The sequence below is a fragment of the Pavona decussata genome, unplaced genomic scaffold, assembly GCF_977016875.1.
Source record: "Pavona decussata unplaced genomic scaffold, jaPavDecu1.1 SCAFFOLD_619, whole genome shotgun sequence".
NCBI classification, from domain to species: Eukaryota; Metazoa; Cnidaria; class Anthozoa; order Scleractinia; family Agariciidae; genus Pavona; species Pavona decussata.
The window spans coordinates 41,796-58,580 of record NW_028145867.1 but is presented as its reverse complement, the minus strand read 5'-3'; the positions used below and the strand labels follow the sequence as shown (position 1 = coordinate 58,580).

The following is a 16,785-nucleotide window of genomic DNA, read 5'->3' as shown; positions in this document are numbered from 1 at the left end:
TAAGTTCACCGTCACTTTTAAAGTATAGTCGACTCCCGATAACTTTAACCCTCGCTAACTCGAACCTCGCGCTAAGTCAAACCAACTTTCCTTTCCCTTCAGGTTATCTTCTGTATAATTTTACCCTCAATAACTCGAACTCCTGATAACTCGAACCTTTTTCAATTTCCCTTGAAGGTTCGAGTTATCGGGAGTCGACTGTAGTTAAAAGTTCCAGTAGTATGATGTGCTGTTGTTCTTAATGTTTTGTTTTTTTGCGATACTGTATCAGATTGAATTTTGTGTCTTAGATCCTATTGTTTAATTTGTTCTCATGTCATTTTCAGGCTTGTCAAGTATGAAGAGATCAACACAAAGTTTCTTCTCTGCTTCATGACAGTTATGGATACCATGTAAGAATCACAGGGTGTCCAAAGCAAAACAAAAGAAAACAGAGCAAAACATTTAACACCATCACAGTAATAAACGCACTTTAGGGAGTTGCCAAAAAAGGCCTCAAAAATCAGGTTTGAAAGCAATGGTAAACTGTATAATGAAAGTTGTAGATGAAAGGTTTAAGACATGTAAAAGACAAATTTTTCAGGCCTTCGTTTTGCAACATTTAATACTTAGTTTCAGTAATAACAATGATTATCTATATTCAATTTTTTATCAATCTTTTTTCTGCAGATCACTTATGTGATATTTTTGAAATAAGTTGACAATTTGAATAACATCGTGTTTATTGCAGAACTTGAGATGACAGAACTTTCTGTCGAAACGTTTTCAAACCATAAAAAAATATGTCGTGCTCTTTTCATATTGTTGTTGCTTTGCTGTTGTCACAACCTTCTGATGACACTTTCAAAAACATTTAGACTGTATAGCACAAGACAGCACGTAACATTGAATAGCATCTAACAAATCCTTTCTTGTTGTACAAGTGTAACATATTTCTCTTTGATATAATTTCAGCGCACAGTTTGAAGACTGGAGACCCAATCTATCAACACTGCTCCAGCCTATTCCTTTCCCAAAAGAGTAAGTTCTGGCAGAACATCTGGTTGCATTTATTATAATCATTACCACCGCGTATTTTTCATCGCATAATGCGTTTCTCACGAAGTCAACTAATTACTAGGGTTGAAATTTTTATCTTGCAGGGCACTCAAAAATGAGACGTTTGTATTGTAAGTATATGTTTTGTATGTTTTTTTATTCTGTAAAAAATGTAGTATGCTTTTGTTGGTAGTGCACTTTATAGTGCTCTACCCACTATGTCGTCAGGCATGTAAGAGTGAGTGAGTGTGTGGTTATCCGTAAACAAACAAGTCCGTAGCGTGTTGTAACAGAGGCTTTTCGGGCATTTTAGCTCTGTGGCTAAGCGAGAGGTGCCCTGCTACGTTCCGGGATCTTTATTGCAGATCTTGACTCATTCTCTTACAGGCAGAACTCAGGAGCTTTTACTGAAGAACATTTGTCATATAAGACCCGTAGCCAATAGTATTTCGACAACTCCATTTCACTTGCGTAAGCTTAACAAATGGGGGGAAATTCTAAGCAAATAATTACTTTCTGCACCTTTACAAACTGAAGCTCATTTCTTATTCGAAAGAACAGCAGGTGTTCAACACCTACGTGATTTACTTGACAGTTACAAAGGCTCCGATATTTCCTAAACCAAGTGAAATCTACTTTTACTGAAAAATGCCCCGTAACAGCGTGCACAGCACTACCCACATGTACGCAATGTGTACCTATTTTTATATTTGTCGAAGTATTCATGGAAACCATGCTGCAGTAGCCTAAACTTTCCAAACCAGATCACATTACATTTTAATCTATTTTGTCTATAGGTACATCAGTGCTGTTATTAAAGCTTTTGCTGAGGACCAGCGGTGTGAGGTAAAATAAAAAAACCAAACAAACAAACAAACAAACAAACATCAACAACAACAAATATTGGAACATGTACATCCAAGTTTTCAATCGTGCTTTGAACAACTGGCATTTGACTGTCAGTCTCTTTTCTCTTTGCCACAGGTTCACCAGTCAATTCTTCCAGTCAGGAAAGGCAAAGATGGATGGATTGACATCATTTGCCCTGGAGGAGTCTCCTGTTTTGATGAAGGGCATTTCTTCTCTCACGTGGCAAGTTCTTCTGCTGACACAAATAATATAAGATAGTACAATGTAATTTAAAATTATAGTCAAGAAGTGCCATTTTACGTAATAGCATTATAGAGCTGTGGCGACTTATTGTTGGCTGAAAAAAATGAATGCCCTATTTGATATAAAAACTGGTATTTTCAAGCCTGAACAGACAAAGGGGTCAAAACATTTAGGTTTGGATGCATGCGTACATGTGTTATTAGGGAGCTTTAGCAACGACGACGGCGACGGCAGAGAAAACGCCACTAATAAGTGAATTCGCGGGTTTTTCTTTTTCAGACGTCGTCTTGATTATTCCAACTCGCTTTGAATGTAAAATTCAGATGTAGGTGAAATTTCCTGGAGTTGAATTGTTGGAAACCACACCCAAGTTAAGAAGAAAAAGAGAAATTCGTCGCGGTGTGTTAACGTCCTCCATGAAACGTCTTATCTGGACTTTTTATGCCCTGGTCGCGCAGCGACGGCAAAGAAATATACCAAAAAGTGTAATGCACGTGCAGAATGGTTGTCTTGGTTATTAAGCCCATTCTAATGCTTTTTTGACGTTTTCGTTGCCGTCGCCGTTGTTGTTGCTAAAGCTCCCTAATGTGAAGAACATTGCCACTTTGGCCATCTTAGCTGGTGGTGTTGTCCACACTAAGGTATACGTTTCAGCTTCATATTCTGTTCTTACTGACATGTTTCTGCGTGAGGCCTTCGTGTACCGGGAGTGTCGTGATGTATGTGTGTGACAGAAAGCCCCTGCTACTACTAGAGTAGAACTTACTGTACGTAATGCTTCCTCTGTGCAGATGTCAAGGCTTCTAAATTGTTGTGGAAGAAGAAAAAAGACCCTTCTGGACCTCAAAGATTCCATGCTCGGTCCATTCATGCTTCTAGCGTTAAGAGGAGAGAGCAGTTTCATCCAGGTCAGTGCGCTTGTTTTTTTTCCACAAAGGTAAACTGCAAATCTTTCGCTTCTTCTCTTGATTTTTACACAGGGATGCTCAAATCTCTCAAAAGTGTGTATTCTCGCGCGCGAGCCTCACTGTCACATGTCGCGCGTGTAAGGCGAGCGAAAGGGAGCCTCACAGGGCGTGTAAGGCCAGAGAATGTATCCCCCAGTCTCACTAACGTTTCTTCGCTCGCTCCATATTTTTTTGCAAAACAGTCGTTTTTTTCTCTTGAAGTTCTCGGAAGGAGACGCAAATCGCGCCAGAGAGTTTAAATTTTTGCGCGCCTCAAACGCGGACTTGTGTGAAGCAAGAAAAAAGGTTCCTCTTGTGACGTAACTTAGAAATAACAACGAAGTGAGAGCTCGGGAGAATGCATGTGCAGTCTTGCTTCTCAGATTTCCAATTTGTTATGTTTTTTCTTTTTCCGACAGACGCTGTCGTTCATGTTAGAAGTTGAGGTCCTGCAAGATGAGAATGAAAAATTACAGATAATATCAACACTCGAGAGCACAGAGGAAGGAAAACTTTGCTACGAGGCGCTCTGCCAAAAGTAAGTTGAGCTGTCTGAGATTTTTCAACACCTAGTAAGATTCCAGAAGACTGAAAAAAAAAAACAAACAAACAAACTAACAACAACAACAAAAACCAGACAGGACCGGTTATTTATACAAAAAGTTCAGAAAGTTTGGAAAGTTCACAAAGTTCGGTTTTAATAAAAAAACCCCTCTTAACCGATTTCAGTCTGGCCAACCTGAATGGTTAAGCCGGTGTTCATTGACTTGATTGATTAATTGAATGATTGATTGATTGATTGATTGATTGATTAATTGAATGATTGATTGATTGATTGATTGGTTGATTGAATGAATGATTGCTGATTGATTGATTGATTGATTGATTGATTGATTGACGTGGGTTCATTACTTTAGCTTGTAAAACCGCATTTTCTTAAATTTTATAACGACACTCCCGCTGTAACTGAACTATGACCTTTTTATTTTATAGGAAAGCCAAATTCAGACAGATGGTAGGTACTTTTTTAGCGTCCTTATTCCCTGTACCTTGGAAAGTTAAACGAAAACAAATTGTTGTTGGTATAACTGAAGTTGTTTTGATTTTTTCTTAACAGCAAGAGAAGGGTGGACCCACAGTTCTTACTCTTCCTACAAAATCAACAGTAAGCTTCCACTTCTTAGCTCGTCCTTGCCTGGATACCACAATCTCATCCCCAGAGGCTGCGTTCCTTTTGGTCAACACCAAGGGACGCGCGCGGGCTCTGGGGACGATATTGTGAATACCATTAATTCAAAATCTCAAGCTCTTTGTTGGTACTTATTCTCCTTTTGTACTTCTTAGGATGATGATCTGGCTCGGCTCCTCAAGTCCGGCTCATTTGGTAACCTTGAGAGCCTCAATCTGGCGTTCACGCACGTGACCAGCGCGTGTGCTGAGTACCTGGTTCAACTGCCCGCTCTTCTACACTTAAATCTATGGTCAACACAGGTTAGTAGACTTTCTAAAAAGCCGATATTTGCGATAAAAATGATACTACTAGGTCAATGGCAGTTCTAGCGTAAGTGTTATTCCTATTTATCAGTGCGATAAATAGGAATAGCCAGCACTGTTAAGTATAATCATGCGATCCTCTCTGCTTGTACCTGCAGACCTCAATTTAGCTCCTTGTTTTGTTCGTTCAATTTGTTTGTTAACAAATGGTTAAGAAACTATGCTGGTTTTTATTTCGATTGCGACGTGGTCTAAGTATAGGTGCGGTTACACGGGGCACTTTTACCGTGGTAAATTGCCCTTTTACCACGGGAAACGGCATTTAGTAGTGTGACCGACGTTTCCCGAGGTAAATTTCCCGTGTTAAATATCCATGGATACGTCAAAAAGATCTCACGAAGCGCCCATGACATTTAACGTGGTAAATTGCTACGGTGTTTTGATGCCCAAGGTACAAGAGCCAATCACAATGCTCCGTTTGACAGCAAAAGTTTCTTCGCAGCTCACTCTTTTCTCCACTAGAACTTCGGCTCTCATGGCGGTATCTTGTCGCGATAACGCCGGCCCAACCAATCTACAGATGTATTCAAAAGTGGCTCTGGAAACCCGAAAGTTTTCTTTCCACCAGCCATCAAGCGATCTATCATATAGCAATCTTTCAAACCAAAGCTGTGGTCGAGGAAGACTCCATACACTTCGACGCGCGCGCGCTTTAGTTCCTCAACGTTGAATTTGTCTAGTTAAGACAGCAGTACTCTGTTGTATCATTGCAAGCAACTGCCACTTTTGAAATCTCCTTTGCATCAAGTATCGAATAAAAAGGTAAGCGGAAAGTCGTCGATGTGATAGCAAGAGAAAGATAGATATGAGGCACCCTAATTCTCTTGAATCAAACTCCATGACTCAAGAAGTTGCAATTCAATTTCCCGCCACATTTGCGTGACATTTGTTTCACCCTGGGAAATCTCTATTCGCGTGTAACCGCTGGAACCACGGTACAATAAAACCCAAGTGTGATGTACCGCGGGACAATTTACCACGGGAAATGCCATTTACCGTGCTGTGTGTAACCGCACCTTATGTTGTGGTATCTGCGCTGAGCACAGGTCACAAGTTTTCGGTTCGCCTCTTGGTATTTCGTGGTTACTCAGGTAACTGATTGCGTCATGTGTGTGTCACGAGCATCAGTGGCGTTAGTGGTAAAGTGGACACGCGGTTAACCGTCTTTTTTCCGCACTGTTTCCTATTTGTCTTCCTGTTGGGTCACGTATTGATCTATATTATTTGGGTGGTTACAATCACTTTTTCACATTAAAATATGTCTCTTGACTGAGTTTAAAGTTAGAAAAAAAAGTTTGAGTATCGAAGTTTTTGTCACTTAGTTCTTCAGACTTTTCCTTGGTTTGTGGTAACATAAGTACAGCTTAGACAAATCGACTGACGTAAAGACGCGACCCAAGGATTTCCTCTATGCATGAGCATTTGTAAATCTTCCTTTCAATTCTTGAACGGAAATCGTCGCGACATAGAGAAGTACATAGAAGGTGACGTATGCTTCATGGATTTGTACTGTGGAATGCATTGTCTGCTTCTTTGAGGCAACCTGCACTGCTTGAAACGTCTCACATTATTGGTCGAGAGGACAAAAGAACAAATAACAAAACAGTGCGGCTAGACACAAAAAACGATGGAGCTGCAATTTATCTGGGTCTAGAGAAGATAAAGCTTAGAAAAGGATGCAGCTCTCATTGGCTTCATTGGGTAGTGTTACTTACGTGCAAGCGTTTGTGAGTCACGGACAGCAAACGCAAGTTATGTGTTCTTTCTGTTCTCCTGTTTTAGTTTCTCGCCAAGGAATGGATTCCTTATTTTAGTGTCTACAGGTTGGTTTGCGATTACAGATACAATAATGTCACAATGCCCCCAAAGGGAACATTCAACTTCCGGTTGTTTTCCGTGGACAACGCCCGGGGGGGGGGGGGGGGGGACTCTTATATGAAAGGGGTGGGGATGTTCGTCGTCTCGTTTAGGGGTCTAAATTTCAGATTTTGGTCTCACTTAGGGTGTCCTGAAAAAACGCCCTTATGTTTAGCTGTGAAGGTCTCGTTTAGGGTTGCACGCGAAAAGTTACTGTATTTTTTATTTGTCTGTGTTTTAAAATGGTCTCTTTTGGGGGGTCAGAAAAGTTTGGGCCATGCCCAGATTGGTCTCCTTCAGGGGATTAATTCAAAATTTCCGACGAGCATCCCCGCCCCTTTCATAAGAGAGTCCCCCCCGGGGGGACAACGAACGTCTGTGGTTAACTTCCCTTAAATTTTAATAAACATGTAACGTGTTTGCAGCGAGTGAGCTGACTTGTTAAACTGTTCTTTTGTGTTTGTTCGTTTTTTTTTTTTTTTAGTTTGGTGACAAAGGTCTTCACATGGTAGCGGAGCAACTCCACAACTTGGAGTCTCTGAATCTTTGCGAGACGCCCGTGACGGATGATGGGATTTCTTCCTTGGTTATCATGTCCAATCTCCGAAATCTAAACCTCAACAGCACCAGGCTCTCGCCGACAACATACGAAAAACTCAGGGTAGGTTGTGTATCAGAGAGAACCACTTTGGACTTGTAGTATTGTTATGGAAAAACTATAGCATTGTTGGTCTTTTTTGGCAAAAATTTCAGAGGCGTTTGAGGTATTTCTCAATAACTTTCAAAGAAAGTTGAGTGTTTGAAATTTCGTTTGTTAAGCTTAAGGAAAGTTGTAAAATTTAAGGGCAGCCATAATGCAAAAAAGTAAAGTATCCACATTGAGCCAGTCACAACAAACACAGAGAATGCTCTGAACCAATCAGAGTTAATTATTATTTTACAATAACTGTCCAAATTCCCGCGCGCTGATTGGCTCGTAGCTATTGTCTGTAAGAGTGCAGACAATAAAAATGACGTCAGATGTAACGCGCGCGCTTTCTCAACGAAAAAAAAAAGCCAATTCCGCTAGAACTTTTTCCATGTTATTGTAAAAAAAAAAAAAAAAACAAATCGACGGCAGTTTCCCATGGTCTATACTCTTTTAGCATACCTCAGTGACCGACTATCGCGTAACGCGCAATCTGATTGGCTACACAGGTGCCGTCTATCGATCGATAGACGGCAGTTTGTCAGAACGCGCGCGATTTAGCATGCATCATTGCACAAATATATCAAAATTAATGAAATAAAAATATTTTTTTGCTTGATAGATCGATCACTGAGTTATGCTAAAACAATTAGACGGCTCGCTCTCGGTTTCTATCGCCTTTGTTAGTTGGCTCGGGGCAACTATCAGCCGATAGAAACCTCGAGCTCGCCGTCTAATTGTTAAATAGACCATAACATGACGCCATAAAATGTCCAAAACTTGGCAGTGAAACCACTCGCCTGCGGCTCGTGGTTCCACTTGAGTTTTGAACATTTTTTGACGTCATTTTATGGTCTATAAGAGTATAGACCATAGAAAACTGCCGTCAATTTGTTAAACATCTAGCCAATCACAGGAAGCACAGAGAATGCTCTGAACCAATCAGAGTTAATTATCAACATCAACACAGCAAGCACAGAGAATGCCATGAACCAATCAGAGTTAATAATCAACCTCTAGCCAATCACAGCAAGCACAGAGAACACTGTGAACCAATCAGAGTTAAAAGTGTGAACTTGCGGTACCAGTGAGAAGCGCAGGGAAACAGCCAAGCTACCGTTGGTTTTGCCAGTTAAAGCATGCTACACAATTTTCTTGAACTAACTCTAAAGCTCTTCAAATGCAAAACCAATGCAAATACCTTCGGCAGTCTACTGAAAAGTAGTCAATACCCTAGCTAGGAAAAGCTTTTTTAACGCGCCAAGCCAAACTCAATCCTGATTTCAAATATTCAACTATTCCCGTGCGCAACTTTGCCCAGCTGCTTTTAACGTCTCAACCAATGTTTTCAATAATAATAATAATAATAATAAAAACTTATCCAAGTTAATGCCCAGGTGCAATAACCTCTTCCCCAACTGTTCAAAATCTTAATGAAACTTCTGGCAAGTTACAAATATCATTTGAGAATCTCCCTGATGATTCCGAGTATTTCGACCCCGTCCTTGTTAAAATCGGGCCATCCTTATTAACTTGGAGTTAACTTGGTGTTACCCTCCCTGAGTGATTGTTATTTATCTTAATTTTGTTTTATTTTCTCTTGTTACTAAAGAAACTGCCAAGACTTGAAGAAATTGATGTGCGGTACACGGATGTTTGACTTGGGTCATGTTTATTGTAGCTTTGTCGTGACATGAAACCGTAGATGCGTTCGTGACCCGCCTCACGCAATCAGATGTACAGTAACTTCTGTCAGAGCGCGTTACCTTAGTAGTTACCAGCGCCTGACGGGTTTCGCGGTCGCAGTGTCCCAACCGTTTCCCTGAGAGGACTGAGGAGTAGCAAGTAAATCAAGTTTATCATGCACGCTGTTTAAAGTGTTGAAATATTTAATTATTACGATTAATTGCGAAGTTTCCTGATCTAGAGTTTTGTTGGGCAGGGACTTAAACAAATATTATTATTAAAGCCTCTAGTATGCCTTGTTCGTTTAAGGTGTATATGACAGATTTTTATTTTAATTTGCTTGACCAAATCTTCATATAGTTCTCGTATGAAAACAAAATTTTTTATCAATTTCATCTCACGTGGGGAAGAATAATTGATAAAGAATTTTGTTTATCGTTTTTCATGCGAGAACAATATTAACATTTTTTGATCAAGCAAATCAAAAATTCTGTCATATACGTTTTAAACCGCTTGGTGAATAACAAAGTAGTTGTGCAGATATCTATGTTCGTGACGTTTTGGCGAGTACTTTCTACATACAAATGCAAGAGGTTATTCTTGAGGAATATGTAACTTAAGATTGAGGAGTGAGTACAAGATTTGAATGCAAACGAAGTGCGCATGCTCAATGTTACCGGGCTTACAGTGTGACCATTTGTAGACAAGTAAAGTGTTGAATCACACTAAAGAGAGGGGAAACTATGACTTGATTGTCAACACTCAACACTGATTCACCAAGTAACCAAAGTATCATTTATTTGTTTCCTTCGTGTAATGTGGTACGTTACAGTTGTCGAAGTCGAAGTTGTTCCAGTTTTTCCAGACGACATTGTAGTTTCTCGTAACTAACGTCATATTTTACAGGGGTAGGTTGGTGGCTTGGAGAGCTGGTAATCCGGGTCCAGTTCCTCTCAGAAAATCTTGCGCCCGCGATTGTGCTACACGGAAGTTACTCTGGCGTTCAACGTGCAATGACTGTTAATTTCCGTGGCTAAAAAAAAACAAAAACGTATGTATGACAGTTGTGTAAACTATTTAGCGGCAAGCGTATTATGTTGTTAGTTTATACGAAAAACTCAAAGGTTGTAGAATTAGCAAAATTAGGAGATATATTATTCATTAAATTTACAAGTACAAAAACTTTAGAACGAGGTGAGTGCAGGCGGTTTCGTTCTGTTGCAGAAGTGGTCTCAGTTTTGGAGGAGGAGTTTGTTGCAAATCAAACTGGAATTCCATGGTTTCTTTGTTTTTAGAGAAATTAAATAAGCTTATAATCATAGCGAAAAGGGTTAAATTGTATAAAATATTGGACGGGATTATATGTTAATAATTAGTACCCGGTAGTAAATGTCCTCGTTCTATATTTACTGCCCTTGAAATAGTAGCCTAAGTTTAAGTAGTCACAGTTGTGGGTCTTTGGTGCAGGTATTTCCTTCTCATGAAGAGAACAGAAATGTTGTTTTTTTTTTTTTTTCTCAAATTGCCGTGATTCGTCTTTCACACCCTTCAAAGCACCGCGAAGGGTTTCAGTTTTTGCACAAAAGAGGTTGGTTTCAAGAAATCATACATAACTTACTTTAGTTCTTCGGTACAAATGCCCGGCCGAGGGAATTCAACGTCGTTCAACATTATTGAATAGAACATTATAGGATCCTATGTTTAGGGCGGTTTCGCGAATCGCAAGACAAGGGGCTATTTGAGGTACAAAGACTTTTAGGTTTGAAATAAGCGGTCGGGGTAATTTTTGGATTTGATGAACTTTTTTGGTGGAAAGATTTTGGTGGGAATTTCCTTTGGGTTGTATGCAGAGATGAATTCCCCACTCCAGAAACTGTGAGAAGTCTGGTACGAGTAAGGCATTGAGGGATCGTTTGGGAGACGGATGGGCATCGGGCGTAGAGGAATAGGTACATTTCTGGGTGGGAGGGGGGGGGGGGGGGAGTGTAGGTCTTGTTAAAAATAGTTTACACCTAAAAGAGTATTTCCCAAACAACTGACTGCCGAGAAATGCACCATTGATCGGGGCAATTTCCGTCCGTCTACCCAGACGATCCCAACGTCCCTCACTCGTGCCTGTCTGCCCATAGATTCTGGAGTAGGGGTCTTTTTCGGTAAATTTTAGCCTAATTAAACTCTTTAGCGGCTCTAACAGCTTGGCCTCATTTAGACCTCCATTGCTAATTTACCTGGACCCAGTCTTTCAAAGCCTGATTTAGCTAATCCTGGATGTTTGTGAACTTTGATTCAAGTTTAATTACTGATCAATACGGATTCTTCGAAAAAATTTTTGTCCAAAACTAAGACTTCTTGAAATTACCCTTTGATTGTTGTGTGAATCAACTCCGGTGTCACTGGAAACAGAAACAATAAAAGATTTTGAAAATGTTATTTTTTAACTTAATATAGTGTATAGTTAAATCAGTAGCAATGTAAAATTTTTCAAAGTATAATTTTTGGACTGTTTAGTGCATGCGGTTGAAATATTTGAGTTGGATTTGAACTACATACGCTTGAGAACTAAAGGAATGTTGAATGACGTTGAATTCTGGAAACCCAACCACTAAAACAAAAGAAATGGCATATAAAAGTTAATAAAACATTGAAAAATTAATTTATCAGGTTTCACGTGAGGCGCATTTTACTGTCAGAATTTTGTGCATGCAGTTGCATAAAACTTTCCAATAACACTTACAGTGCAACGAACTTAACCGGCGCCACCCAGCATTGATCAGCCAATCACAGGTCACGTTTACAACAAAGGAGTCTGGCTTTGATAGTTTGTAAACCAACAAAAAACGAGAACATTTCAAAGTGTCGGTTTTTTCAGTGGCCCCGGTTGAGTTCGTTGCAATGTAAGTATGTGGAGACCTTAACTATTGTAAAATGTTTCTCGTTGTGCTTCATAAACCACATATTATAGCTTCGTTGTACAGTTAGTGATGATAGTTATACAAACATATAAAGTGCTATGAAAAATACCTGCTTATTGTACATAAAATACGCTACAAAAAACAACTTATCATTTACCTATAGAATTAAAGTAGTGTAATATTCTTTTGCTTTCAATGAAGACGACTGTGAGTTAATGTTATTATCACTTCGTGTATGTGCCCAGTGAAATAAAATGCTATTTCGGACATTGCTGATTGTGGAGTGGTTATTGAAGACAAATTGTAAGTAATAACTGACATTTGTTATTGCCTCTATCAGGGGGCTAACGGGTACATTTTTTTTTAGCATTGTGATGGATTTTATGGTTAGATTTTGACTTGGCAAATGATTTAAATTTGCTGGATTTAATTGTGTCATACTGGAGAACGTTGTGAAAGTGCTTCAATGTTCTATTAGAATTTTTTTAAACTTGATCCCTGTTGATAAATCGAAAGTCAACCCACAGAACTTATTTTCAGTGTGTTGTGCACAAGTGTGACCATGATTCGCTAGATGGGACAAATATCCAACCAAAATAGAGAATCAACTGAAAGCAGACTTGAGTTGGTTTTGTCGAAGGGAGGGTCATTACCAGTTTCTCAAATCGATCCGGTACAAGTACGGTGTATCGATACAAGTGCGGTGTTAACCGATCTCTCTTAGAGAAAGGAGCCTGGGAACGAGGGTGGTCGTCGACTTTATATATAAGGTAACTCTTGAACAGTGCAGGGACCACTTTTTCAAACAGCAGCAAAGTGTAGCCGGATCTTTGTGTAGATCAGGATCAACAATGTTGAATAAAACGTAAAATCAAATGCAAGGCTGATCGGACAGCTAAAATAATTTTATTGCCCAATATCTAGGTTAGACAAAACTAACCTTAAGGGGCTGTAAATAGCTCAGATTTTTACAGCCCCATATATATGGGGAACATTTCCAGCTCGGTTACCGTGATCTCGGTCGCAAAAACCGTGACCTCGGTAACCTGCCAAGCCCGCCTTCCCATATGAACACATCGAAATTTTTATAAAGAAAAGAGTGGCGAGGCTTCACAATGGCGAGGCAAGATCTCGAAAACCGAGCCAGCCCGGTCGACCGGCCTCATATGAAGAGGCCCTTAGTATCATTAAGCTGCAACAGCAACATCAGATCTCCGCAATATTGCTGTGTTCCCATAGAATCATATATGTAAACGTCCTTATTGTTCAATAATTTGTTTAATGTATCGAAAATGGCTGGTAGTCAGTTTGAAAAACAAAACCCTTAAGTAAGTCGTCTAGCGATGTTATTTGAGAAGGTCTCCCAGACTTAATTGGCCTTCTTATACCACAAGAACACTCAAACCTAATCTGGGACAGTTTTAGTCGACCACGTCTCCCGAATGGTAAAAATCAGAAGTTTATTGAAACCCTGAGAATGCTTCATTTACTGAGATATTGCGCATACCAACAAAACAGCCCGCCACGCAAATTATCTATCTTGACCCCATTGTTCTAACTCAAAGTAGATAGGCGTTCAACCGAAAATACTTAAGTCTCAATTCAGGGTCAAAAGTACGGCTTAGGTCAAGCGATTGATTTATAACACAGATGATTTAAGTTTTACAAAGTATGTTTGGGATGTTATCCTTCAAATTTGGTAAAAATGAAGGAACGGAAGTTTGGTTTGCCTTCAGAGATCGATGTAATGCTGTTTTGACGAAGTGCCATTCAGTTTACAGTACTCGCAAGACACATATGGTCTGTCTCTGTTACATAAATATAAATACTAAATATAACATAAAACGTTGTATGGAGATAAATAATCTTTGGTAAACAAATATGATAATTTACTTTCTCTAATTTAAAACGAAAGCACTCTCCTCCAAAACATGGAGTAAGTACTTCCATTATCGGAAGAAAAGAATCCTTCTTCTTCGTCCCCTTATTTTCATGTAAATCTAAATTGGGCAACGATGGCGGCTTTTGGCTTCATCGAGAGCAAGAACAACGAACACTACCACGCCCAGTCTCAATGCTAAAACTAAACATGTTATTGCGCTTTTAAATAACATGTGAACCTTAAAGTTAGAAGCCGAAGTAACGGATTTCGCGCGTTTTACGCTCCCGTCATTCATTATTACGACGATCGCTAAAAAACTTCTTACATCAGGGATAATGACATTTTATGAGTTGATAGTTAATTTAAGAACTTTTGGCTTTTACATTCAAAGCGAAGGATTTCCACTACGCCAGTCGTAAAAGTTCAATTAACTTTGCCTAATGTCAATTCATTGTGAGCCTTTTAATTTCAACGAGTCGCCGAAGTACAATTGGCGTGTGTAAAATAAAAGAAAGAGAAAAGAATGAAAGAAAAGCATTAACACTAGGATCATTAGGGATTAGCCTATGTGTGCTATTGAAAAAGCGCTCTCCAGAAGATTTTTTTATACATCAGTGATCTCTTGACGTACTTTAAGTCTCATTAAGCTGGAATAGCAAGATCAGGACTCCAAAATATTATTGAGTTTCAACTGAATTGTTCATGCAAACGTCCTATTGAAATATATCGAGATGGTTGGAAGTTTTGAGAAACAAAATCCTCAGGTCATGTGGTCGTCTAGCGATATTTTTTGAGAAGATCCCCCAGACGTAATTAGCCTTCTTATACCAGAAAAAACATTCACACCTAAGGAAGGTTATTAGTCGACTGCGCCTCCCGAATTTAAAATAGTATTTTTGAAGCCTCTGTCTCTTTAGCATGAAACAAGTCACCACCAATGTACACTGGGTATCCGCCAATGCGGTTATTTGCTCATTTTTTGTTATTTAGACAACGTGTCTTGGGAGCCAGGGTACTCCTGATGAATTACCAATACATCACGAAGTTACAGGCAAACCTTACTTTGCAATTTCTTAATTGTATCATTTCCGAAATTACCTGCCAGACACTCTATGAAATCAAACTCTTTTTACTAAGTTTACGCCATCATTGCCTTCATTCACCTAGTAACTCTCAGCGCAGCTTCACCGCTCGCGTATTTAGCTATTGCGAGTACCAGCGAATTCGACAGCCACGCAAGTAATCTATCTTGACCCTGTTCTTCTAACTCAAAGTAGGTTGGCGTTCAACGGAAAATAGTTGAACCTCAATTCAGGATCATAAAGTAAGAGACAGGTCAAGCGATTGATTTGTAACACAGGTGATTAAAGTTTTATAAAAATATGTTTGGAACGTTATCTTTCAATTTTGATAAACATGAAGGAATGGAACTTGTTTTGTCCTCAGAGATCGAGGTATTTGGTACTAAAACTATTTTGACGATGTGCCATTCAGTTTACAGTACTCGCAAGATACATATGGTCTGTCTCTGTTACATAAATATAAATAGTGCATATGAAATAGAACATTGTAGGGAGATAAATAATCTTTGGTTAACAAATATGATAATTTACTTTCTTCAATTCAATACGAATGCACTCTCCTCCAAAACATGGATTAAGTACTTCCATAATCGGAAGAAAAGAATTCTTCTTTCTTCTTCTTCTTATTTTCATGGAAATCTAAATTGTGAAACGATGGGAGCTTTTGGCTTCATCGAGAGAAAGAACAACGACCACTACCACGCCCAGTCTCACTACTAAAACTAAACATACTTTTGCGCTTTTAAATGACATGTGAACCTTGAAGTTAGAAGCCGAAATAACGGATTTCGCGCGTTCTACGCTCTCGTCATTCTCTTTAGCATAAAGCAAGTCACCACCAGTGTATACTGGGTGCCCGCCAATGCGGTTATTTTCTCAGTTTTTATTTTTTAGATAACAGGCCTCTTGAGCAAGGGTACACCAAATAGAATACCAATACATCATGATAATTATAGGCAAACCTTATTTTGCCATTGAATTTTCTTGTCTCATTTCTACAATTGTCTATCAGCTGACACTCTATGAAGTTAAACTCTTTTCTCTTAGTATAGGCGATATTATTGGCTTCCTTCACCTCGCAACTCTCGCTCTCACCGCTCGCATAGTTAGCTATTCCGCGTACCAACGAAACCGCCAGCCAGGCAAGTTATCTATCTTGATCCCCATTGTTCCAACTCAGAGAAGATAGGCGTTCAATCGAACATACGTAAGTCTCAATCCAAGGTTAAAAGTACGAGATAGGTCAAGCAATTGATTTGTAACACAGGTGATTTAAGTTTTACAAAGTATGTTTAGGATGTTATCTTTCAAATTTGGTAAGCATGAAGGGATAGAACTTGTTTTGCCTTCAGAGATCGAGGTATTTGGCACTAAACTCGCAAGATTCATATGGTCTGTCTCTGTTACGTAAATATAAATAGTACATATGAAATGGAACGTTGTATGAAGATAAATAATCTTTGGTTAACGAATATGATAATTTACTTTCTCTAATTCAATGCGAATGCACTCTCCTCCAAAGTACTTCCATTATCAGAAGAAAAGAATTCTTCTTTCTTCTTCTTATTTTCATGTAAATCTAAATTGGGCAACGGCGGCGGCTTTTGGCTTCATCGAGAGAAAGAACAACGAACACTACCACGCCCAGTCTCACTGCTAAAACTAAACATGTTATTGCACTTTCAAATAACATGTGAACCTTAAAGCTAGAAGCAAAAGTAACGGATTTCGCGCTTTTTACGCTCTCGTCATTCATATTTACAACAATCGCTAAAAAACTTCTTACATCAGGGATAACGACATTTTATGAGTTGATAATTAATTTAAGAACTTTTGGCTTTTACATTTAAAGCGAAGAATGACACACAAGGTATTTCAACTACGCCAGTCGTAAAAGTGCAATTAACTTTGATTTTTAATGTCACTTTATTGTGAGCCGTTTAATTAGTGGCAACAATGAGTCGCCGAAGTACATTCGGTTTGTGTAAAATAAAAGGGAAAAAAAAAGAAAGAAAGAAAGAAAGAA

At 39.1% G+C, this 16,785-nt stretch overlaps 1 protein-coding gene across 2 annotated transcripts in view; it reads left to right on the top strand.

Annotated features, from left to right (window-relative positions):
* LOC146449146 (C-Maf-inducing protein-like) overlaps window positions 1-12,064 on the top strand; it is a 41,524-nt gene extending 29,460 nt beyond the window's left edge. For both annotated transcript variants that reach the window (XM_085101963.1, XM_085101962.1), the window contains exons 12-23: window positions 327-392; window positions 955-1,020; window positions 1,143-1,169; window positions 1,836-1,884; window positions 2,023-2,130; window positions 2,943-3,059; window positions 3,518-3,636; window positions 4,092-4,113; window positions 4,216-4,263; window positions 4,443-4,589; window positions 6,994-7,170; window positions 8,810-12,064. In XM_085101963.1, the coding sequence (XP_084958089.1) occupies window positions 327-392; window positions 955-1,020; window positions 1,143-1,169; window positions 1,836-1,884; window positions 2,023-2,130; window positions 2,943-3,059; window positions 3,518-3,636; window positions 4,092-4,113; window positions 4,216-4,263; window positions 4,443-4,589; window positions 6,994-7,170; window positions 8,810-8,857 (994 nt within the window). In that variant the 3' untranslated portion in view covers window positions 8,858-12,064. The remainder of the gene's footprint in view (window positions 1-326; window positions 393-954; window positions 1,021-1,142; window positions 1,170-1,835; window positions 1,885-2,022; window positions 2,131-2,942; window positions 3,060-3,517; window positions 3,637-4,091; window positions 4,114-4,215; window positions 4,264-4,442; window positions 4,590-6,993; window positions 7,171-8,809) is intronic.
* The last annotated feature ends 4,721 nt before the right edge of the window (window positions 12,065-16,785 follow it).